Source organism: Myxocyprinus asiaticus, chromosome 18 (genome assembly GCF_019703515.2).
Source record: "Myxocyprinus asiaticus isolate MX2 ecotype Aquarium Trade chromosome 18, UBuf_Myxa_2, whole genome shotgun sequence".
Lineage (NCBI taxonomy): Eukaryota > Metazoa > Chordata > Actinopteri > Cypriniformes > Catostomidae > Myxocyprinus > Myxocyprinus asiaticus.
In genome coordinates this window covers 24635058-24660299 of record NC_059361.1, presented here as the reverse complement: position 1 = coordinate 24660299, position 25242 = coordinate 24635058, and the positions used below count along the sequence as shown (strand labels likewise).

Genomic DNA, 25242 nt, shown 5'->3' with positions numbered 1-25242 from the left:
GAAGAAGAATAAAAAAGAAGTTTGGCAGAGTTTGTCAAATCAAGCACTCAGAGATATATTAATAAATTTAGATGACATGCTACACATAATCTAAAACTATTTTAAACAGCGTTTTGCTAATTTTCTTTTATTATTAATACACATGCAGCTTTTATGAACTAATAACAAATGACAAAGTTGGCTAAATGGAATATTTGTACTTTAAAACTTAATTTGTCACAACGCAGGACAAATTAAAGTGAACTAGTGATGGCAAAAGGGTAAAATATAGCCTAACATAGACAGGTAATTCAATTTCCCTTACACATTCATATATATTTTAACTTAAAACCTTGATCTGGAAAAAAAGATTCCATGGACACATAATGCGCCAATAACTTCCTACATTTATTAAATTACAAACATTTATATACATGAGTCCATTTATCATTATAAAGACATTACATATTAAAATACCTTATAATGTATGTGTATATATATATATATATATATATATATATATATATATATATATATATATATATATATATATATATATATATATATATATAAATTAATAGATATTAAATACTAAAAAGTATTGATTTTATTTGTTATGACCAAAGTATTGGGTGATATGTGTGATTATTGCCCATCTATAGGTACAAGTAACTTGTGAAAACATTGATGGGGTTGCATTTCTGAGAGATGGTGACCTTCTACATTTACTTCTTGCTCTCCATAAACCTGAGGATGACACCCGAATGGCTGAAGCATGTTGTAGTTTCCTTCTCATTACCCCTGTTTTCCATCATTCTGCTTCATTTGGATCATGAATGACCTCCTCTTGTAGTGGTTGCTGTGTACTTGTTAGCCAATGGTGACTCACTGGTGATGTTTTGAAGACGTCAAACAAATCGAGACATGGACTTGTGTTAGTAAGTAAACCTAAGAATGTGGATATTGTGACAAACTTAGTCTGTTCTCCTCATTTTGCACTATCTAGACATATCACAATGTTTTTAGCACAAAAATTATGATTTTAATGTTGTGTTCATTTTAACGTTGTGTTCATTCTTTTCTTCCCAGGTGGAGACAGTGATGGAGAGAGTAGTGTTATTCCTGCTCAGCCAGGTTATATTTGGGATCCTGGAACGGTCTCCTGGGGAAGACCTATACTTTTCTTATTCCCTATGGGAAAATGCCAATATTCTCTGGCAAAATGGAGAAACGTTTGTGTTTTACATCATCAAAAATAAGAGTTATATTATTTTCTCATTTGCTGGTCATTGCTCATCCACTTGAAAAGTCATTCTAGCATGCCAGTGACAATTGTTGCTTCAAAGAGAATGGTGGATTTAAAAAAACAAGAGTTAAGTTTATTATTTTTTATTCCTGTGTTGTCTCTCATAGGTGTGATGGCTGTACTGGTCAGAGTTATCAGCATCCTGTACTGGATACCATGTTTGTTCGCTCTCACTGGAGAAAGAATGGACTGGCTTTACAGATGCTGGAGGATTTCTGCTCATCCCAACCTTCAGATGGGATTCTGGGAATTAGCTTTCCCATGTCTTCTGGCATGTATGGAGGTTAGAGAGACAAAGTGAATGCTATAGTAACTGTTCTGTACAATTCCATACACAAGTGTGTTAGTAAGGAGAAAATGCTGACTTTTTTGTAAAAAGGTAATGTAAACCTTTAATATTTTGTCTGTTATATCAAACAGATATTAAATACTAAAAGGTATTGATTGTATATGTTATGACCAAAGTAAGGTCCTTTTTATTTATTGAGAACTACTCTCACTGAGCACTTTATTAGGAACACTATGGTCCTAATAAATTGCCCAACGTGGTCTTCTAATATTGTAGCCCATCCGCCTCAAGGTTCGACATGTTGTGCATTCTGAGATGTTATTCTGCTCACTACAATTGTACAGAGTGGTTATCTGCGTTACCGTAGCCTTTCTGTCTGCTCGAACCAGTCTAGCCATTCTCTTTTTACCTCTCTCATCAACAAGGCATTTCCATCAGCAGAACTGCTGCTCACTGGATGTTTTTTTGTTTTTGGCACCATTCTGAGTAAACTCTAGAGACTGTTGTGCGTGAAAATCCCAGGAGATCAGCAGTTACAGAAATACTCAAACCAGCCCGTCTGGCACCAACAATAGCTGGGTTTCCATTCATGTATTTGTATGTGCATTTTGGGATATCACACAAAAACTGCTGGATGGAAACACCAAGATACAAATAAAATCTCCAAAATGCGCTTAAAAATTATATGCTTGCTTGAGGTGGATACATTTTTTAATTAATAAGAAGAAATGTGCATAAACTATGATGGAAACACATTTACTGAATAAACTCAAGATGTGCAACAAAAAAATTATGTGACTGAATAACTCGTTCAGAACTGGACCAATCATCGCATCTGAAATGTTGCTCTGGTCATCTTGAAATAACGGTGTCTAGAAAACCCAAAGCCTGCATAGAGTTTGCAGAGCAAATAAGTCAAATACAAACTTGAACTGTGCCGAAGAGCAGGTTTATTGAAACTTTTGAAAAATATATTATAGATCCGCACGACAAAGATTTAAGAAAGGAGGAACGCACACACATAGTGCTCCCAGAACTGTGTGACAAGTTGTCACTCCCAGACATGAGACAAGAGCTGTGTTCCAAATGACGCACTATACACTATGCACTTTTAAAATATACTATGCACTCAGCCATGTAGTGTATGAATTTTCAAAGTGTAGTATCGTCCCAAATGGAACACTTAACGATTTTTTATTACGTGGAAGCATTCGCCGTTTAACAGCTGACGGAAGTGACGATAGCTTTAGCAGGGTAGCCAACATCAGTTCAGCACTTGTATCTTAAACAACGTACATATTCACACAGCTTGGGGATCTTAAGAAAACCTATTCATTCAACTCACATTTGTAAGGTGCTGTATCCACTGAAGTTTCGCTAGCTGCTACATTCTTCATTATTTACAATTGTTTTGTCAGACCAGCAGGGCAGCCAGGTAACTCCGCCCCTTCCGCTATGTACGGCAAGCCACGTACGCTGAGTGCATGAAGTGCCCAACATTCCACACTCCTTTTTGACGGTTGAAATAGTGCATCATCCGGGTACTTAAAGTACACTTCTTTTTGCAGCATTTTCAGTGTAAACGTACTACTTGCACTACTTACACTACAAAATGGCGTAAAATAGTGCAGAAGTGTGCGGTTTGGGATGCACCTAAAGTTCTAAACAGTGTTTTGTCTATGTGCTCTAAACTGCAAGTATTTTATTAACAAAAGTGTCACAGTAGCTACAATTTCTCCAAAAGTGACGATTTTGTTCTTTTGAACACATGGGATGGAAAAATGGCATTATTCGCATATTGTTTTTGCAATATTTGGTTTTTCACATACATTAAATTGGCAACTTGGATAGAAACATAATTAAAAATGCATCGTTCGAAATCACTGAGATCAATTTTTTTCCCCATTCTGATGGTTGATGTGAACATTAACTTGGGTATCTGCCTGATTTTATGCATTGCACTACTGCCACACAGTTGACTGATTAGATATTCGCATGAATAAGTAGGTGTACACGTGTTCCTAATAAAGTGCTTAGTAAGTGTACAATAGAGTTGAGTCAAACTAAAGTGTATCTCCGAGAAAAGTTACTGCAATATTAGTTCTATAGGGTTGAAAATTATAAAGAATTTTCAATTTTGTCCATCTAAACAATTATTTTATAAGAGAAGATCAAATAAGTTTTATAAGAGAAAAAGATTCAACAAATTGTACTATATAACAATTTTTGACTAGTTTTGTTCCTTGTTTGAAACACACTGAAACAGTTTATTCTCCTTTCAATAACGCAGTATAACATATGTATAACCAAACAAGATTCAAGAACATTCATGTTACCAAAAATGAAAGAATATTTTTTTTTTAATGAAAGAACATCAGTCAATATATAACAAAGAATAATTCATGTTGTCAGAATGATCCATGATCCATTTTGCCCTTGAGTTTTATCAGACAGCAAAGACCAAAAATTTTCCATTGTAGCACTTTTTGTAGAGGCAGTTTTCCCATTACAGTATTGTCAATACCATTGCACGGAGGTGTACTTGCAATGATTGCAAACAAAGCTTCTTAATGTATTTAGTGTAAACACTCAAAACACGTTAATATCTCAAAATAGGGGATCAGAATGAGAAATAATCAGTGAATACATTTTGAAGGCACTGTAGATATTTTCACATACACTGGTTTTGTTGTGGTTTATTATGTTTGTTAATGCTTGTTGGTTTTTATATCAGTTATAAAATAAAAATAAGTAATCTTAGCATGTTGTAAGTATAATTAAAGACAGCTGCAGTTAGTTCCACAGCGTACATGAGCTTATCATTAAGAACTGATAAGAGTGGTTTCATTAGCTGTTAATAAAAAACACTCTTATCTGTTACTATTGATGTAATGGAAGAAGCCCAATTACTTGGCTATCCTTGTTTTCCTGACAACCAAATTGAGAAAAGAAGCATACACAATTACTTTTATTATTGTTCAAAGTTTGCAGGGAGTATCTTGAGATTCATGACGAAGAAAGAGATCGGCTGTATGAGATGGAAGCCCCTGGTGACTGGACTCAGTGACACAATGTGTGGATAAACATCCAGCTCATTCAAACAGACTGTAAGGGGCTTTGTTGCTGTTGAGCAGCAGATAGTAAGACATGTGATGTGTAATAAAGTGACTCTCAGCATGTGTACCAAGAGGCTTTGATTCAAAATACTTACTGGATTTACATGTTTTTATTGTGCTAAATCAAGGTTTTATGGCTGTTATAACAATGTTCAGGACAGTTTATTGCTGAAGTGGTGCTGAAAGAATGTCCTTTTTTTAGGTGGAGACTCAAAGCAAAGTTCACACACCTCATACAGTGACAGTAGATCTGATTTAAAAGAACAGGTGAGGTGTGTTATAAGTTTATTTAAGCTTATCTGTCATAACCAGTTTACTGCAAGTTTGTCTCAACTGTCCTCGTTAAGTTTATCACTTAAAATATAAAAAACACATAAAATATAAAATACAATTTATAATGCATTCCCTTAACCAGACCATAGGGAAAACTGACAAGAAAATCTCATTGCTGTTAGTGTTTCCTGGCAGATAATAAAATAAAGCAATAAGCCACGGGAGTAAAGAGGTTTTAGGCTTTAATAAATCTGTGGCCACAGCAATATGATGAAAGACACCAGTGTTTAATAAGCAGTGCAATTTATTATTAATAATAATTTTAATAAACAGTTCAGTTCAAGTCCGCTAAGTAATGTTGTTTATTTTCTTCACTGTAGGCTGTTTGCAGTTACTAGGCAACACTGGAACATGGTGCATTAATGCAGAACGTAATGCTTTATAATGAAAATTCTGTGTATTCTATATTCTGTTTACTCTTAACCATTTCCACAGGGGAAGCTGCAACAATGTGTATCATCAGTCAGCCTCAAAGAGCTATCAAGCTCTGGTAAGAAGCGACCAGCAGAGCAGACCAAGACAAGAACCAACTATATAAAAGCCAGGACTTAACCTTAAATTGCAGTGTGCTGTAATGTAAGTGTCCAGGGAGCTCTCAGATGGATGGTTTACTTTCAAACTGTATCTGACTGAACCTAAACATTCAAAACATATGGCTGGGCTGTCCAACGTGTGTAGATCATGTTTTTAGTATTCTCAGAGAATCCAAGGAGGTGGAATTACTGTACAAGTGCCTTCATGATTAGTCTACAGTAATAGTGTGTGACCTGATTGAACAAATCAATATTTCTGTTATTTAAAAATGTCTGGATCTGGACATGGTCAAATAAATACCCTTACAAAAATCTAGAGTTTTGGCAAACCCCTGTGGCAAACATGCCACAAATTTGCCATTCATTATTTGAAAATGCAAATGAGTTTTACGCTAAACTCTTCAATGTTGCCACAGGTTTGCCATAGTAGTGTTTGCCAGTAGTGGTATATTGTCCATTGTTGCCAAGGGTTTGCTAGCAGGCTCACTTCTACCGGTGATAAGCTGCAAACTTCTGGCAATAATTTATGGCAAATTGGCTTGTTTGCTGCAAATTTACCACATACTAACTAGTCTACCAAGAAAGAAAGAAATAGTAAAAAAAATCCATTTTTGCAAGGGTATGAATCATACTGTATCCGGTGCTGTCAATATTTGTCATTATTGAGTGCATTAAGTATTATTAAAGATAAATTATTATTTTATTTTTTTAGATAATAGAAATAAACAAGCTGTTTTTTTATTTCTTTTATAAAGTGGGTGGATGGATGAATGTACCTCCTATTTAGATTTGTATAGGGTACTCATAAAACACAATGTTTTTCTTAAATGGTGGGAATAGATTTGTATTGAAAAATGTTTAAAGGGGGCTCATATTGACTGATCCAATCACAATGGAAATTCATTTGTTTATAAAATACTTGAGATGTTATTAAATGTGTATTTGAATAAAATGAAAAGTGCACCCTTTTCTGAAGTAGTTAATTTGAGTAAGCATTCTCGATTTGTTACTCAAAAAAAAAAAAAGCATATAGCTGTCTCAAAATTATTTGCATTAGTTGACTCATTTATTTTGCACTATAACTATTATCTATCTACAAAATATCACTATAACCCCCCTAGGGCTCTTTTACCACATGTGTGTGGGCCTTTTACCCCAAATGTGGGGTAAAAGGCTCCCTCACTACCCTTTCTTCATATGGCTAAGTGTCGTTCCTCTGGGTATCTCTCCTCTCTTAAATATTAAACAGAAATTTTAATACATACACGTTCTTTTATTGCGAGTGTAAAGTTGAGCTGACACCATTTATTGATATAAATCTCAATCTGGTGTTCAAATGTTTCTTGTTGCTGTTCATTGTTTTAATTATATTTTAATTACTTTCAGTTATCATTGGCATGGATGGATGGATGGATCTTGCTGATATCATTGAACTCCTTCTAAGTAAACAATCTATCTATCTGTTTTATATGGCTTACTTTATTTATTTGATTTCTAGAATGAGTTCTGTGATACCAGCTAATTCCATCTATTCACCAAAATGCCTTGCCAATGAAAAATTATACTAAATATTATTAAATTGTCTATGTATTAATATTTCAGTTTAATATTTAAGAGAGGAGAGATACCCAGAGGAATGATGCTTAGCCATATGAAGAAGAAGCTGTCTGTCACGTTGTTAAACCAGGTCAGGTCAGAGTAAACTGGTCAACGAAAACCTCATTTAATTGGTTACTAGAAGCAGGTAGACCCGTCTTCCCCCTCGCGCTTGCAAAACTCTTTTCAGTGAGAAATTCGTGCCAAAAGTAGTGATGGGCGATACCATTTATTTTCTTTTTAATCCAAGTCCAATATCGTCGATACCAATACTTCAATTTAGTAGAATTTTTTTTTTTTTTATTGGGATAAAATGGGTAATTTAAAATATTCTTTTTAGTCATAATTCAACTAAAAAAACTTTTACATTTATGAGCCTAAACAGAAAATTATTAGACTTCTGTTTTGTTTACCCTTACAAAAATTATCCATGGTTTCACTACAGTAACTATAGTTTAACCATGGTATTTATTTAAATCATAGTTACCACACAATTAACCATGGTTACTACTACAATATTACTTTAGTAAAACCCTGGTTAACTATTGTATTTAATTATTTATTATCAACAATTACACACAAACTCGTTATAAGAAATGTCTTTAGATATGTTGTTATTTTAGTGTGAATTTACTCCAGAAACTGTTTCTCTGATTTTCTATCATTACCTCTACAAGACACTGATCCCTCTTGTTTGAACGAGTCTTGTGACGGTCGCAAGTGCTTGTCTGCTTGTATCTTTCAGCATTTTTGCATGTTAAGATGAGCGGAAGAAGAAATAGTTCCTATCCTGCACAAGTATTTGCTAATATATAGCCTAATCCTTTTATTTCACTTTGAATCTTATGATTATTGTTCATGTTCAGGAAAACCAAATAATAATATCCCTAGTTTAAAAAAATAAATAAATAAATGTTAGAATCGATATTTTTGTGTGAGGATCGATATTTTTGATACAACATCAGTATCAGAAGTATCGATACTTTAGGATTGATCCGCCGATCCCTAGCCAAAAGTGTGAGGGCAACAACAGTGAATATCGGATTATTTCGGGAAAATATTTATGCCACAAACACAAGTCATTTACAGGTTTTCAGTAGTTTATTTTACACATACAGATTGATTCATCATTCATGACATGATTCTATGCTGTAAATCTGTTTTGCTGTTCATGACACCCTTTCTTTGCTTGCAAATCACTGACTGCAGGTTTGCAATGTTTTTGGCCATGCCTAGGTGCAAAAACAGTGCCAAAAGTGTAAGCACGGAGAAAAAAAGTCAGAAGAATACACACCAAATTTACTTTGTGCTAATAAGAAATAACAGATTCACAACACATGAATTACACTTATGCAAAGCATTAAAGTATTGCTAATATCTTGCAACTTGATTTACACCTTCACAAAATGTTCTGTGCGCATGCAATTTATTTTTACACTTGCAATTTGATTTACGCTTTCACAAATCTTACTCTGTGCTTGCAACTTTTTCTATCATGCTTGAAACTTCATTTACGCTTTTACAAATCTTACTCTGCTCATGAAAATCGTTTAGGCACTATTTTACCTTCATACATTTTGGAGAACCAGCTATTCCTCAAAAGTCGATTTGCGCAAATGAAGAGCATGGTTGGTGTTCTCAAAACACTCGAGGAAACATTCCTGCATGGAAAATATCCAGAGGACAATTCACTTTCATATTCTTATTTATTTATTTTGGCTTAAAAAGTACAACGTACACTCAACTTTTCCCCGCAACGTTAAATTCCGTTTTTGTATATGTGGAATAACATCAATTTATCAGATTTCACAGCGAGTGACGTCGTATTAACAGGAAGTAGCAAAGCTTTCGTCGAAACAAACAAATGAGGGGAAGATGAGTCGCATCTATCACAACACAGCGTTAATAAACAAACCAGTGCATAATGAGAAACTATCCTTCACTTGGGATCCTTTAGTTTACCAGAGGTAATATTTTTAAATATTTCCCTGATTTCTGCGCTGTCCTGTCAAATGCACAGCCATGTCTACCCCACACCCTTACAAATAATTACCATTTTAACCATAGTATCCAAATAGTTAGAAAAAAATATTTTTATAACTGTAAGACCACAATGAATTAATATGGGATCTGCTTCAAACAGTGAGAGAAATTAAGCTTCTGTTATTTAACATTTCATGTTTTGTGACAGTGTTAAAGTTGCAGTTTTATTGCACTTACAATCACTGTAGTAACTGTGGTATTTTGGTTGAAACTATTGTTACCATGGTTCGTGTGTTTAAGGACTGTACTATGAGTTCTCGAGATTTACGTGTACCATTTTCTCTTACCAGTGGCCATGGTGTCATTTTAGAGGGGACAGTCGTGGATGTGTCACGCCACATCATAACAGATGTAAACAACAGAAAGGTGACGTTCTTTACACTACAGTAATCATGATCATCACTATTTCGTTTAATTTGCCATAAATAACCTATCTCCTCCCCAGCAATGCATCCCAAGGCTCGTCCATCCAATTATCTTGCCATTTTTGTAATATCACTTGAGTCTGTTATAATTTTGTCAGTGACCTGATGCTCATTTTTTTTGTCCAAATCTATTAAATTATTCAAAAATGCACAAAAAATGCAATTAACACAAAACAATTACTTGAATACACCTGTTCTATGATTAACATGTTTTAATTTTCTTGAGTTAAAAGTCAATTTGATATTTTTTCTGGCACTTAAAAGAAAAAAATATCATGTTGTATAACCATCCAGAGACTGTTATGTACTGTATATATATGAGCATGAGTAGTGCAGAAAAATCTTTAAATGTTATTGTTAAAAAAAAGTTACAAGTTAAGTTATTGTTAATGTTATTGTTTAAAATAAATAAGCAGTGTAACTATTGTGTTTTATAAAATCATTAATAATTGAAAAACCTTTGTCCACCAAATTAGTCATGTGGTGTAACCAACATGTAAGTAGACATTTTTTTTTATTGTTTTATTTTTTTATGTTGACAAATACCGAGAGGACCCCTTCAGACCTTTAAGACATAGTGGGAAGTTTGTTCAGGTCATGTGGTATAACCATGAGAAAACTTCTTGATATTCTTGACTCAAAAATGAATGTTCAATTCATTTATATTAGTAAAAAAAAATAAAAAATTACCTTGAAAAAGTTGCATTTTTGTCCTTTTTTTTTATTTTTATGAATATGTTGTGTCCACTCTTATGTGTTCAAGGTGCAAGGAAAGTACTTAAATACCTTTTACTTGGTAGTTACACCACAAAACATTTTTAAAGTCATTAATTTTTTTATTTTTTTTTAAAAATATTTTTTTTAATATATAAAAAGGAATGCGACACAAAGATTACATTTCTACAAACTTGAAACGTGTTTTAAACTACATTAAAATATTTCTCATTTTTATCACCTCAGACAACCTTATTTGTCGATGACCCTTATTCTTAAATTCTGTTTTTGTGTTTATTGTAGGAGCGCTATAATATTTTGTACATTAAACCCAGCCGAATCCATCGCAGAAAATTTGATTCTAAAGGAAATGAGATTGAACCTAATTTCAGTGAAACCAGGAAGGTCAACACAGGTTATCTCATGTCATCCTTCAGTGAGTACTCTTACTGAGTATTTAGTTTGTGACCATAAATTTGATCAGATTGTAGAACGTTTTCAGTTTTAATACGGCAAGATGTTTTTATCTGTTTCTTTTCTTTGGCCTGTTTCAACAGCTTTCAGTTTTACCATGCAATAACTAAAGCTGGAATCAATTTCCAAATATCATTCCAAATATTTCCAGATATTTTACCTGTGCATGGCAGTGGAATATTATGAACTGAAAACACAACTTGTTTTTTTACACTTTTATTTTCATGGATACATTACATGTTTTAATTAAAAATACTGTATGATTAAGGTCTGTGCTATCATTCCATTTCCCACTTTTCTGTATTACTAAATGCATTTTTGGCCTTTTCTGTATAAAATATGTATCATAATAACACTGGCCATGTATATAATTTTACAGTAAGTCTCAAAGATTGAGTTGTTGCATGATAAGTTTCTTAAAGTGTAGTTTTGTGTGTCAACCTTGCAGAAGTGGAGGCAAAGGGTGAAACAGATTTTCTCGATGAGCGCCAACTGAGTAACATCGTGAATAAGGACGATCTGCTTAAAGTGACGGAAAAACATAACCCCAGTCAGACCTTTGCTTTCTGGATCACAGAGGCAGAGATGGATGGAACTGAGCTAGAGACAGTCCAAGAAATCCGTCTAAAAACTAAAGGAGATGGGCCCTTTATTTGTGAGTACTGTATCCACACAACTTAAAAATAGTATTAAATTGATTTGCCATCAAGGTGGATATATATGCTGTTCTGTCTGTTTGTGTTTGCCTAGTTTCCTTTGCCAAACTGGACAGTGGTACAGTGACAAAGTGCAACTTTGCTGGGGATGAGAATGCAGGAGCATCTTGGACAGACAAAATAATGTCAAACAAAGCAGATCGGGAGAGTACAGGGAAGAGTACAGGCCAAGGAGAGGGAGCAGATGATGACGAATGGGTACGTTTTTCTTCTCTCAAGACTTATTGTGTTTTGCACTGACCACAAAGGATTTATTTATGTTTATGATGTACAGATGTGTAATTTTGAGCCGTTTACCATTGCCTCAAAACAATTCTTATTATTCAGTCATCAAGAGGTTTAGGAAAAAGTAAAAAATGTCATGATCCAATACAGTGTTTATTGGATGCACTTCCATTGTGCAAAACTGTAACATCTTTTATGTTGCATGGGATATTTCCTATCTAGCAGCCATTTCACCCTGTAGCTCAAGACCGGGTCCCCACTGAAGCTAAGCAGGGTTGAGCCTGGTCAATACATCAGCACTGCACTTTATTACTCTTACTCTTATATCTCACACCGGACTGTCATAAATTATATTATTATTATATATATTCTCTCTTAACAACTTACTATCAACCGACAGCCTGAATGTCAATACTATACATTCTACATATACTACTACATATGCTTTTTTTTTTATTTTTATTGAATAATGTGTATCTATATTGTGCATATTGTATACTGTACAGTGTATGTTATTATTTGTATATTGTGTTGTGTGTAATTATGTGTATATTAGACTTTAAATTGTGCTGTGTTAATTTGATGTTATTGTAAATTGGTATATGTCTCATCACTGTCATGACTGCTATGTTGATCGGAACTGCACCCAAGAATTTCACACACCATTGCACTTGTGTATATGGCTGTGTGACAATAAATGTGATTTGATTTGACCTGGATGGGGAAAACTAAGGTTGCTGCTGGAAGAGGTGTTAGGGAGGAGAGCAGGGAGTGCTCACTCTGCAGTCTGTGTGATTCCTAATGCCCCAGTATAGTGATGGGAACACTATACTGTAAAAAGGCACCGTCCTTTGGATGAGACGTAAAACTGAGGTCCTGACTCTCTGTGGTCATTACTTGTCGTAATGAGTAGGGGTGTAACCCCTGGTGTCCTGGCCAAATTCCCCCCATTGGCCCTTCTCAATCATGGCCTCCTGTAAGGGGGTTCAGTGGAAAGGAGGAGGCGAGAACCGGCTTAAGAATATAAATAATAATTTAATAAACAACTTAAACAAAAACACACAACCATAAACACACGGTACAGCTGCCTGTAATTCTCTCTCTCTCGAACTGTCATCCCCGGCCACCTTTATCCCTCGCACGCCCCATCAGGCTGATTGGGGACTGGGCGTGTGTCATTCCAGCCCGGCCCCGCCCTCCTCGGCTCTACACTCCTCCCGGCGTTGCCTCAGGCTGGGGAGCCCCCGGCATGACGTACATCCCCCCTTCCTCTCTGGGAGGAGACAGGAGGGGAAAAACAACAACAAAACAAAATAGGCGAGGGAAGGCCAACATGGAGCGACAGAGAGAGAGAGAGAGAGGAGAGAGAGAAAAAGAAACTCACCGGTTCTCTGATGCGCTGTCGCGTGGTCCTTGATCACTCCTCCACCCTCTCAGGCGGACGGCAGCTGCTCCTCCCCGGGCGGACCGGAGTCAGACCTCCTATCCCCAGCGGACAGAATGCCCCTCCGCGTTCCCGGCGTCCCGTGGGGACACTCCTCCGCCCCTGGCAGCGGCCCTACCACTCCAGGTGGTCGGGGAGTCGCTTCCCTCCTCCCCCCGCGGATGACGGTCTTCTCTTGACCCCTCCGCATTCCCGGGGGACGGCAGGGCACTCCTCCGCCCCCGGCAGCGGCTCCCTCGCTCCAGGCGGTCGGGGAGTCCCGTCCCCACTCGCCTCGCGGACGGCGGCCGCTCCTCGCGTCCAGGTGGTCGGGCTACTCCGTCCCCTGTCGGATGGCAGCAGCGCTCCCCTGGGTGGACGGCAGTGTCGAGGACTCTGCGACGGGAATCCCTCCTCCTTCCCGGGTTTTGGCACCAGTGTAAGGGGGTTCAGTGGAAAGGAGGAAGTGAGAACCGGCTTAAGAATATAAATAATAATTTAATAAACAACTTAAACAAAAACACACAACCATAAACACAGAGTACAGCTGCCTGTAATTCTCTCTCTCTCGAACTGTCGTCCCCGGCCGCCTTTATCCCTCGCGCGCCCCATCAGGCTGATTGGGGACCGGGCGTGTGTCATTCCAGCCTGGCCCCGCCCTCCTCGGCTCTACATCCCCATTAATTAATTGGTTCTATAACTCTACTATCTCCTCTCCACCAATAGCTGGTGTGTGGTGAGCGTACTGGTGCACTGTTACTCCCATCGCATCATCCAGGTGGATGCTGCATACTGGTGGTGGTTGAGGAGAGTGCCCTGTTCACTGTGTGAAGTGCTTTGAGTGTAGTGTCAGAAAAGTGCTATATAAATGTAACGTTCATTCATTCATTTCCTTTCAGGATGACTGAATCGCACCTTTGAGGTTCCAGGAGTGGCTATCACCATGCCTTAATCATCTTTCCCCCAAATGTATGATCATCAAGAAACAAGATCTCACAGTTATTATTCAGATGTAATCAAATAAAAATTAATAGTAATTGCAATAAATGTAATTTTAAATTAAGGACTTGTATTTTTGTAGTTATTGTTGTTATTTACCGGATCATAATATTTCTGACTTATTACTGTATCATCACTTTTATGTGTAAAAATAACAAACAACAATTGTGTAAAAACACTGCACTTTATTTAAGGGTTAAGTGTTTGATAATAAAAATATTTGTATCATGGAAGCACTCCATCACAACCTTTGACAAAGAGTTTTCAGTTTCATCAATATCACAGTGATCAACAAACTTATGACTATGATTTAATAAAAAAATTTATATTTAAAAATACTTGCTTGTATTTGTAGAATTTATATATATTTTTCCAATAAAATTACAAAATTATAGATGTTTATAATTTAATATCATACTGCACTTTGTGCTTGTTTTATGGATTTTATGTTATTTGTAAACAGTACTGAGTTAGTAATATAAGCCTATACAAAACAAAATCATATTAAAAGAAATAAATTAAGCTGTCCTAAAGGACTACTAAACAAATTCATTACACCCTTTTCTCTGTTATTCACAGTAGATTATGGTAACTACTCTACATGTAACACAGGGAATGTGTTATGTAGCCATTTCAAAATTGCACATTCTTTTTCTTCTCCTCAAGTCCTTTTTTGATAAAAACCATCACTGTGCCACAGGAGGGAGTTGCCATCATTGTGGAATGCCTTTTCATCTGTTTTTCATTGTACTGGCTCCATTGTGTATTCCCTTGATTCTGCAGACCTAGAACTCAATGATCCTTGAGCTCTTCACGGAACCAGTCCAAAACAGCCTGCTTGTTTTCTGTCACCCAATTAATATTGGCCTCTGTCCTTTCAATGACCTGCTCCAAAGCTCGAGTTGCAAGCTTCTGATCATCCTCTTCCTGTTCCCGCTGTATCTGTCTCAGCTGTGTAGAGACAATTTTGAAAGTTTGTGTAAGATCACTGGTGGAAACGTGTCAATACGGTTTAAGATTGAACGGAATCATTCAGATATCAACTATTATATTTTATCATTCCTCTACAAATAAATGAAGGAGTGGACAAAGGCACCTGTTCAAGTTCAAAGTCTGTTGAGAATCTCTTTGTCACGCCATCTAACAGACTGCCTAAGGACATGATGCCAGCCCCATTCCTGCCAAATAGAGATGATTGTTAGTGTTAGGAGTATAGAGGGGTGTATAATTATGATTTCCTGGCAACTGAGAGATCAAATCTGTGAGACAATTAGGACTATCATTCATTTACAGCTGAGAGACCTTTGGACCCCACATTGCTGCTGATCTTTGATACCGTTATGCAACTTGGGTGTTATAATTTGCATGATATGGTATCGTAGTTCCCATGCCTTATGTGAAAGATAATTCTAATGCAACATCTTAATTATACACACATTTGGGATTAGAATGTTTACAAATAGTTAGGGGAGATGCCAGTGACATGCTCGGTTGTCTACCAATTCGGAAAGGAATAAAATAAATGGCCTGATCTGATGAAAATTATGTGACTGTGGTGACATGAATTTATTGCGGTAGTTCCAAGGTGAAATGTTTACTATGTGGCACTTAAAGAATACATTTTTTAATTTTCCAAACAAAAGAGGTTTATAAGGTTAATGATCTATCGAGTTTTAAATCAGAAAAACCTTCCTCCCTGCCCTAAACCTTAAACCTAAACCTAACAGACAGGGTCATAAAAAGCAAATGTGACATGAAAAATGCAACATTTTTTTGTCATTATGTGGTGCTTCTCTCTGATCTCAAACATCAGTTGAGCTACCGTGCAATTTTATTGTGCATGCGGAACAAGATTGTAAATGTAGTTTATGTCATGCAAACTTTAAAATGTATCGCTATACAAGTTATGTGCTATATTAAAAAAAAATTAGATGGAATAAGATGGAATTGTTTGAGGAACAGGGCAAAAAAAGAAGTGTTTATGAACATTGTGTGAAAGAGAATAAAAGTCGTTGTAGCGCCTCTAGTGTTTATTTTACCTGGAAACTGTCGCGATACGTACAACAAACCACGTATAAATCATTTTGAAAAAATGTAGGTATAGTAACATGATTCTGTGAGACCAGGTTGCAAATAATTTACAATTCATTTCAAGCGAAAGACACCAGAACACCCTTACTTTTGCAGAAGACGTAATTGGCATAAAGAATCATCATTAGACCTCAGAAGTGATTTCCTTTGATTTTCTTAGGTGTCCTGTTTTCATTTAACAGTGCATCACATAATTTATAATTATTAACATTTAAACTTACTCTTGTGTGATGTAGGACCAATGACCGCGAACAAAATCCCAGGCTAGAGGCTGCCCGGCAACATTTTTGGCAATGTAGTTTATGGTAGAGACAAGATCCATCTTTCTTATCTTTGTAGGGTCAAGAGTGTACTGAAGGTATCTGTGGGATTGTAAATGTAAAAGATTTGGTATGACGTAAACATAGTGGCCACTGAAATGAATAAAGTCTCACATGTCTGCCCTGACCTGTTAAGCAACCAGATTTCTTTGGTACATGATAGGGCATATCTCAATTTGTCTTTCTCCGAAGCGACTGTGGCCCTTTGGAACTCTTCCCACACAAATTCCCAATCATCTTCATCACCTGCAGCTATTGCACTACAATAGATGGATGCCCTCAAATTTGGATGAATCCATAATGTGCTGTAAAAATATGTCAGTACAACACAGTAAGTTGCATCCAGAAGAATCCAGTAAATACAGTTACCATCATTCTATTTTATCTTAAAACCGTGACTCACCTATTTGTGCCCTTTTTATAATCTTCAAACAGTCTTAAAGCATTTGTGATGCATTCAGGAAGGCCATTGCTGCAGGCCATTGAAATAGCATTTACTTGGTTATACCTGAGAAAAGAATAAAAAAAAAAAAAATATTGTTAAATGTCCAACAAAAATTAGAAAAGGACAATAAAAATTATGCTTACTGGTCAGTGAGGCTCTCAGGAATGCTTCCATTTATTGTGTTGTTAAAGTACTCATATAGCGGTGTGACTTGCTTGCGTAGATATTTCTAGATAGAATTTTACAGTAAATATTGGGAGTAAGCATTATTTCACTGTGTTTTACCAGAAAATGAAACATGTTTCCTCATGTACACATAACTTACTGTCATCGGACCATAGACCTCAGAACGATCAAACATAAGGATGAAATAGTCCAGGTTTCTCAGTGCAGACTCCCATGGAATATACTCAGTTTCATTTATCAGATACTTGGTTAAACTTAGTGCAATAGTGACATTGAGGCGATCAGCCCTTTAAAAAAAGAAGAAAAAAAGTTATAATCTACAGCAACAAATCACAAAGTGCACATACATTGAGAAGTTAAATTATCTACAATACTAGCTGAATGACAAAATGCACCTTGCAAGATTAAAAGCATCATCGATGAGCTGTCCTCTGTTGATGACTGGAATGACCTAAAAATAGGTGAAATGTAAAATGTAACTTTCTTCAAAACACTGCTTTTAGTCATTTTAGTCTTTAAAGGAGTATACTGAGTTCAATATAAGTTAAGCTCAATCAACAGCATTTGTGGCATAATATTGACTACCACAAACATTTATTTAGACTCCATCCTTTTCTTTAAAAAAAGCAAAAAACATAACAGTGAGGCACTTACAATGGAAGTGAATGGGGCCAATTTTTGGAGGGTTTAAAAGGCAGAAAAGTAAGGCTTATAATTTTATAAAATCACTTACATTAATTCTTCTGTTAAAACTCATGTATTATTTGAGCTGTAAAGAGACACTGTGAAAACTGAAATTTTTCCCTAATTATTTTTCAATGAAATGAATTATAGGTTCAAAGTTAAAACACTCGAACAGTGTAACCTAAGCAGATCACATCAATATTCTGGGGCTTTGCAATCGAATACAAAAAAACTTTAATTGTAAGGTGATTAAAATGGATTTTCTTACAACATGGAAATACTTACATGATGATTACTTTCAAGTTGCCTAAGAAGTTTATACCAGTTTGTTTCATCGTAGTTCACACGGAAAAAGCCAGTGCAGTTAACGTTAGCCAGAAGCCATTTCTCATCCTCAATTCGATATTCTGGCTTTTGAACTATGAAAGAATGCAGGGATGCGTCGAAGGGTTATTCACAACGAACAAGTGTAGATTGTTTGTTTGTTCGTTTTTTGTTACGCATCTTTTGATTTATTTATATTTTAGGATTTAGGATTTAAACATTTTAAGTTTATCCGTTCCTTACCTGGACCGTTTATTTTCAGTATATACCCGTCCACTTTCTCAAGATCATTAGACTTAACAGATCTGACTGGAACCTGCCATGCAATGCTGTTAAAAAAAAATTACAAATACCAAAAATTACAAAACATATTTTGGACTAATCATTTTAAAATTAGTTTATCTGAGTTTAACCTGCTTACCTTACAAATGCAAAAAAAAAAAAAAAAAAAAAAGCAAACATTCACAATTATATAACTATAAATTCAGTGACTTCAGCTTTGAAACTTCTGAAAAATGAAACATACTTTTATAGGTATCTTTAGGTTTCAATGACTTAATGCTCAATGACTTATGCTAAATGACTTAAAATTTCATCATGGTCATGGTCAGGGTGAAAAATAACAGGGTTGATATTCAGTGGGTAAAATTAGCCACTACATGGTTTTTGAAAGATACCCTGTTAACATATCTGTAAACGTATAGCGAGGATTTGTGTTTCTATTAACACAAATATATTAATTTTAAAATTACAGTAATTTTCCCTATTGACCACATAACTAACATCACAAATATTTTGCTGAATTGCTGATGTCCACCTTCAAAGTGTGACATCATTTCATAACATACAGTAGATTAAAGGTCACGGTATCATGACATAACGGTGTGGACAGTCAAATTAAGGGACAAAACAACCCCCTTCCACTATCAGTGTTAAAATGATACATGCTATTGAGAGAATGTAATACTAAACACTTAATTGCATGGAAACAAATACAGAAATTTGTTTAAGATGTTTAAGATGCAGTTCTGCGGACACACTAGTGCAATAAATTAAAATGATTCCAGTTATTGAAAATTAGTCTTTATTCTTTTTAACAAGACTAGTGCAAGCCTAAATGCCACAAACACTACTAAAAATGAATTTGAGGAGGATTGAATTTTGAGGTTGAACAAGATATAGAATCTCTATCGTCAATGTCACATAGAGTCCAAGCAGTGAGAACATGATGATTATGTGATTTATTTCATTGTGGCTAATAGTTAACCAAAAAAAAAAACAATTAAAAAAAAAAAAAAAAATGTAATTTGCCTCTTGGAACTCACCCATGGCCCTTTGTTTGCTTAAGGAAAAACTGTTCTTGGGAGATTTCCCCTGTCTCTGTAATAATGGTGATTACTGGGTATCCCACTTGCTCAATCCATGTGCTCATAAAGCCTTCCACATTTTTCTTCGACTCCTGGTCAGTGTGGGAAATATTTGTAATCACCCTTTCATAACATTTCAACTTATTACAAATGAAAAATTGAACAGAATATACAGTATATGTTCTCAATTTACCTCTTGCAAGCATTTCCAAAGGTCTGTGTACTTTGTGTTCATGTACTGGAACTTGTTGAGATATGTCTAAAAATATACACATTTAGCCATCAGAAAGACAGAATGCTGACCATTCTACAAAGTCATCTCCTCAACATAAATAATGTGATTTTGGGGAAAACACAAAAAGCCATATTACACCATGAAAAAATGTAAGTTAAAATATGAGTAATGGAAAACTTTAAAATCGTAACACTTTACTTTTTTGTTTAGTTTTATACATTAACATGAGTTAATACATCATGAACTAATGATGAATGAACAATATTTTTTTTTACAAAATTTGTTAATCTTAGGTAATGTTGATTTAAAAATATTTTAATCATGTTAATGGGATCGTTCACCTAAAAACTAAAATTCTGTCATCATTTACTCACCCTCATGTTGTTCCAAACCCATATGACTTTCTTTCTTTTGCAGAACACAAAAGTAAACATTGTTAATATACCGGTCCCTCTCTTCAATAAAATGGCAGTGGTTGGTGATTCTGCTTTAATCTGACATTGTATATGTAAAAAAGAGGGACCGGGATGTTCTTCCAAATTTTTCTACAATAGAAATTAATTCATATGGGTTTGGAACGACATGAGGGTGAGTAAATTATGACAGAATTTAAATTTTTGGTTGAACTATTCCTTGAATTCATAATGGAATTAAAAGTATTTTTATTTCAGTCTATATTGTTAGTTCATGTTAACTATTGCATTAACTAATGTTAATGCATACAACCTTATTGTAAAGTGTCACAAAAAGTGTGTGTGTGTGTGTGTGTGCGCGCACGCGAGCGCATATGATTCAATTAATTTTGACTTACCTTAATCCCTCTCATAAAATCTTCCTCTCCTATGTATGTAGACAGCATTCTCAACACAGCAGCACCCTAGAGAATATAGAGCACACATAATCATGCAGTGAACATTTTGTATACAGTATGAAGCTTGTTAGTACTGGCTGTCAAAACGATAAACTGAGAAGTCTTGCAAACCTTGCTAGAGGTGACGTCATCAAAAAGTTCTATGATGTCAGAGTATGTTTCAATATGGCTTTCAGGCAAGCTGAGAGGATGGGAAGCATTCAAAGAATCCACTTGAAAGGCAGTCTGGATTTCTCTGAGAACAATTAGATCTTTCTGAAAACATAAACGAATGATACAACATAAGGAAGTTCTTGGATACAAGGGCACATGGAATGTAGACTCAAAACTCAAGTTTTGAGGTTATTAGAATTGAAGTTATTGCACAAAGATTGATGAAAGTGATTATAATCTATACAAAAAACTATTGAATTAACTAGGGTGCATTGTTAAAATCAATGCGCTAAAATTTAAACAATGACATACTAAGTCCCAGCCAGCAGCTTCTGCCCCAAAGTACGACATATATGTTGCAAATCCTTTATTCAGCCACAGGTCATTCCACCAGCTCATTGTGACAAGGTTTCCAAACCACTGAAATTAAGCACAGGGAAGAAATTTAAAGGCAATTTAGACCCAATACCTTAACATTACATATGTTATTAATATATATATGTGATAACATAACATTTGAATAAGTTTACCTGATGTGCTAATTCATGAGCAATCACAGTGGCCACCAATTCTTTATCAAAGTTAGATGACGTAGCTTTGTCATACAGCAGAGCTGCCTCCCGATATGAAATTAAACCCCAGTTTTCCATGGCTTCTGCACTGAAGTCAGGCACAGCAATCTGATCTGCAATACAACAGATTTTGGTCATGATCCTCTATATCTTACATCTTAAAGTGGTAGTAAACATTAAAATACTGTCATAATTTCATCACCCTAATGTTGTTCCAAACCCATGTAATTTTCTCTTGTCTGTGAAACACAAAAGTAGATGTTAGGCAGAATGTTAGTCTCAGTCACCATTCACTTTCATTGTACTGTATCTTTTGTCCATATAATGAAAGTGAATGGTGACTGAGGCTAAATTGGGCTTTACATCTCCTTTTGTGTTCCATAGAAAGTAAAAGAAAAGAAAGTCATACAGGGTTGGAACAATATGTGAGTGAGCTCTCTTCATTTTTGGGTGACCTATCCCTTTAAGTTTTATTTCCTTTCAGTGGAATGATACGGATCTCTGTTTTATTTGACTGTGGCTGGAGGCTGTTTACTGAGGTATGATGAAAATAAGACGTCTTTCAAAATGTTCTTTGACCAGTTTTCTTAGGTACCTTCATACAAAACTGCTGATGGTTAAGTCATGAACTGATTAGGCAGCAAGGCAACTGCTTTACCTTTGGATGCAGCTTGTACCAGTTTGTCTTACTATTGACACTTAGACTTTTAGTTTCTCAGCTAAACAGAAAGGATGTACAGTATGTTCTCATTTCAGATTGAGGAGTGTGTTCTCTCTTAATTTATGGTGAACTTCATCCACAAATAAAGTACCAACACTTTTCATTCACCTTATTTGTGCTTTTCTTTTTACTTACATAATTTGTCCAATGGGTATCCCAATCCAAATATATCCACATAGTAGTCTAGAATCGTCTTTGCTGTTTCTGTTGCATAGTCAGCATGGCCAGCAGCAATAGCTTCAGGTCGAGCATATGTCTTGAAAACACACAAAAGAAAAGATGAGAATGACTTAGGAAACACACCTTTATTTTAATCAAACAACTCCAATAATGCATATTGTGTGTAATAATTATGTTGAAAAAAGTGAATAAATAAGAATTTGTAAGGGAATTTTAATTGGGAAAGTTCACCCCTCATATTGTTCCAAACCTGTATGACTTGCTTCTTCCATGGGGAAATTTTGAAGAATGTTGAAGCTGCTCTTTATTTCATACAAATATAGTAAATGGAGACTGAGGTTAACATTCTACCTAACATCTCCTTTAGTGTTCCACAGAAGATAGAAAGTCATATGGGTTTGGAACAACATGAGGGTGAGTAAATTATGACAGAATTTTAGTTTTTAGGTGAACTATCCCTTTAAGTAAAAATGAAAGGAACATACTGATATTTTCCCTGTAGATATCACTTTAGAGGCAAAGCTAGATACAGAGAAAGCCAATAGATAAGTTGACATGACTGGGGTCGGCTCAAATGTAGTAATAACCCAGCCTTCTCCAATTATTGTCCCATAATCTGATGATAAAGCAAAAATAGAAAATATGAATTGAACAGAAATACATGTTTCTGTGCCTTTCTTTTTCTTTCTTTTTTTTTTTTTTTGCAGTTTAACATTTTTTATTTTAAAGCTTACATTTCTTAATAATTTGCAGCCCTATGCAAAACAAAAAAGGAAATATTCTCCAACTGCAGATAACAAACTGCTTAAAAACAATGTTTTCTACATTTATGTACATTTTTTAAACTACTATTTGCAGTTGTGACATGTAACCCGATTCAGAGACAGGAGGATTTAATATCTACACATGAAATGTGTTAAATCATCATTCAGTACATTGAGAGTTTGACTTTTTTAATTAGTAATGATCCTAACCTTCTTTGCCGTTAGACAGGGCCATGGTGTCACTTCTGTGGACAATGGTTATATTAAACACAGCTTTCAGAGCTGGCTCATCAAAGCAAGGAAAAACTTTCCTGGCATATGTGGGTTGCATCTGGCTGGCAGCAAGGAATCTGTTTATGGTATTTAAAAAAAATTGCAAGACATTTATGTAATTAGACAAACATTCCAAAGCAATTTTGTGTATGAAACAACAGCAAATGCACATGGCAGGGATGTCTTACTTGGGGAAGGCGTACGACTAAATGAAACACAAAAATCTCAGTAGACTTATAAGACAATAAATACTTCTCAGGATTGAACATAAAAATTTTCCCGAACAAAAGATAGCCCACAGTGCAAATTGTGAAAAGAAAGTTTAGAGGTGTCTGTGGGAGCAAATGCCAATATATAACTCGTATCTTAGACTTATACATTTACACATGCAAATTTGTTCAGTGACTATATAAGTTATTTATGTGTGTTTTTTTCTTCCGCAGAACCCTATAACATGGTTGAAAAGCAACATTGGAAAGAATGGGCTCTAATGTATATATACATAGAGCATTCATTTATCTTGGTTAAAGTTTAAAAGACATTAACAGTAGCCAAGATTGATGAATTCTGTAAATGTATAGTTCATTGATAGATCATGTTAACTAATGTTAACATATACAACCTTATTGTAAAGTATTTCCCAACTAGTTTCCCTGATATAATTGAGAATTCTGAATACTTTCTTTCTTTACCTCTCTTCATCCTCCTCTTCATTTTCCTTCTCTGTGTACCGGCTCAGATAAAACCCAGACATGTCATCAAGAAGTTCTCCTTCAAATGAAGTGAACAGATCATAGTAGGTCCCATTTTTTAGCACATCGTTGAGTTGAATCTCAAGAAAATTACTTTCATTGTAATGTACTTCATAACTCCTCACTGATAATGTCTCATTAGAATCAGAATTTGTCACTTGTACATCTGTCACATTTAGGTCCCGAACATGAAGGAAGATGCTCTTGGAGATTTTCACGCACTTCAATCTAACAGTCGAATTTCCCTTGAAAAAGGATTGTTTTGTATCGTTTTCCTTGTCTGTAGACAGCTTTGCAGAAAGGTATGGCTGGAGAAATACACTGTAGCTCTCCGGAATCAAACTGTCAGGAAGTCTGAGAGACGGTGGAGGTCCTGATGGAATTGCCGTTGCAGGAATTGGAGATGGTGGAGGCACTGGAGGATTTTCACCTATTTGAATTTGGTAAATCACAAGCATCAACACCACACCACAAACACAAGAGACCGTGAGGATCCCAGTGGCAGCAGCCAGGGACTTGGAGATCAACACTCCTTTGGCCATGTCTGCTTCTTCTGTCTGAGAAACCTCAAAGAATGAAGTGAGCGTAAAGACCTTGCTATCCCTTTTTTAGACTCTGTACCCTTTCACAGACCATGACAATATTTGTATTACTTAAGGCGTCAAGCACTAATGCCACGCCTAAGACCACATCTCAAGATTACACATTAACTAGCGTGGATGAGCCAGAAACAAACAAATATGATGATGTTTCACATGAACCGTGTCCTATCGCTCTGTCCCCCACATCTGGAATCACTTATAATATCAGCTGGCCAACTTATAATATGATAAAAGAGATGTGCAGTTTAAATGTATATTCACTTAATCACCGGAATCAAAGGGAGTATTTCCATGTTGATCCTCTTGAGTCCATACTATGTTCTGCCAGAGACCCTTAGACCAGCATGAGATATTCAGATGTTTAGGACCTTGGCAGAAGTGTGCTGCCCAGAAACATTTCCAAATTACTTATTAATGGGTTTCATTGAGCTGCTTGTCCTATTAAGTCAGTATGTCTTCAAGTGAAATTTGGCACAGGTGTTTTCCTTAAAAAATAGGGGAGGGAATTCTGGCACTTAATTTTTTGTAATG

General features: G+C 35.7%; 2 protein-coding genes and 1 long non-coding RNA gene across 3 annotated transcripts; 2 read left to right on the top strand and 1 right to left on the bottom strand.

Moving 5' to 3' along the window:
- Window positions 1-1369: 1369 nt before the first annotated feature.
- Window positions 1370-6328, top strand: LOC127455671 (uncharacterized). Its single transcript, XR_007899719.1, has 4 exons — window positions 1370-1568; window positions 4559-4681; window positions 4893-4957; window positions 5459-6328. It is a non-coding gene; the product is annotated as an uncharacterized LOC127455671 (long non-coding RNA).
- Window positions 6329-8786: 2458 nt separating this feature from the next.
- On the top strand, window positions 8787-14509 carry arpin (actin related protein 2/3 complex inhibitor). Its single transcript, XM_051724832.1, has 6 exons — window positions 8787-9119; window positions 9486-9561; window positions 10638-10770; window positions 11257-11463; window positions 11559-11722; window positions 14072-14509. Exons 1-6 carry the CDS (start codon window positions 9028-9030, stop codon window positions 14078-14080), a joined length of 681 nt encoding a protein of 226 aa, XP_051580792.1. The 5' UTR covers window positions 8787-9027; the 3' UTR covers window positions 14081-14509.
- Window positions 14510-14661: 152 nt separating this feature from the next.
- LOC127456377 (aminopeptidase N-like) lies at window positions 14662-24688 on the bottom strand. The gene is made up of 20 exons (XM_051724831.1): window positions 24050-24688; window positions 23295-23434; window positions 22806-22936; window positions 22276-22396; window positions 21378-21532; window positions 21160-21267; window positions 20806-20949; window positions 20635-20700; window positions 19782-19847; window positions 19547-19680; window positions 18465-18550; window positions 18183-18316; window positions 17609-17664; window positions 17353-17500; window positions 17171-17256; window positions 16986-17090; window positions 16711-16887; window positions 16484-16624; window positions 15268-15349; window positions 14662-15122 (listed from the first exon to the last, which is right to left on the bottom strand). Exons 1-20 carry the CDS (start codon window positions 24649-24651, stop codon window positions 14964-14966), a joined length of 2841 nt encoding a protein of 946 aa, XP_051580791.1. The 5' UTR covers window positions 24652-24688; the 3' UTR covers window positions 14662-14963.
- Window positions 24689-25242: the final 554 nt, after the last annotated feature.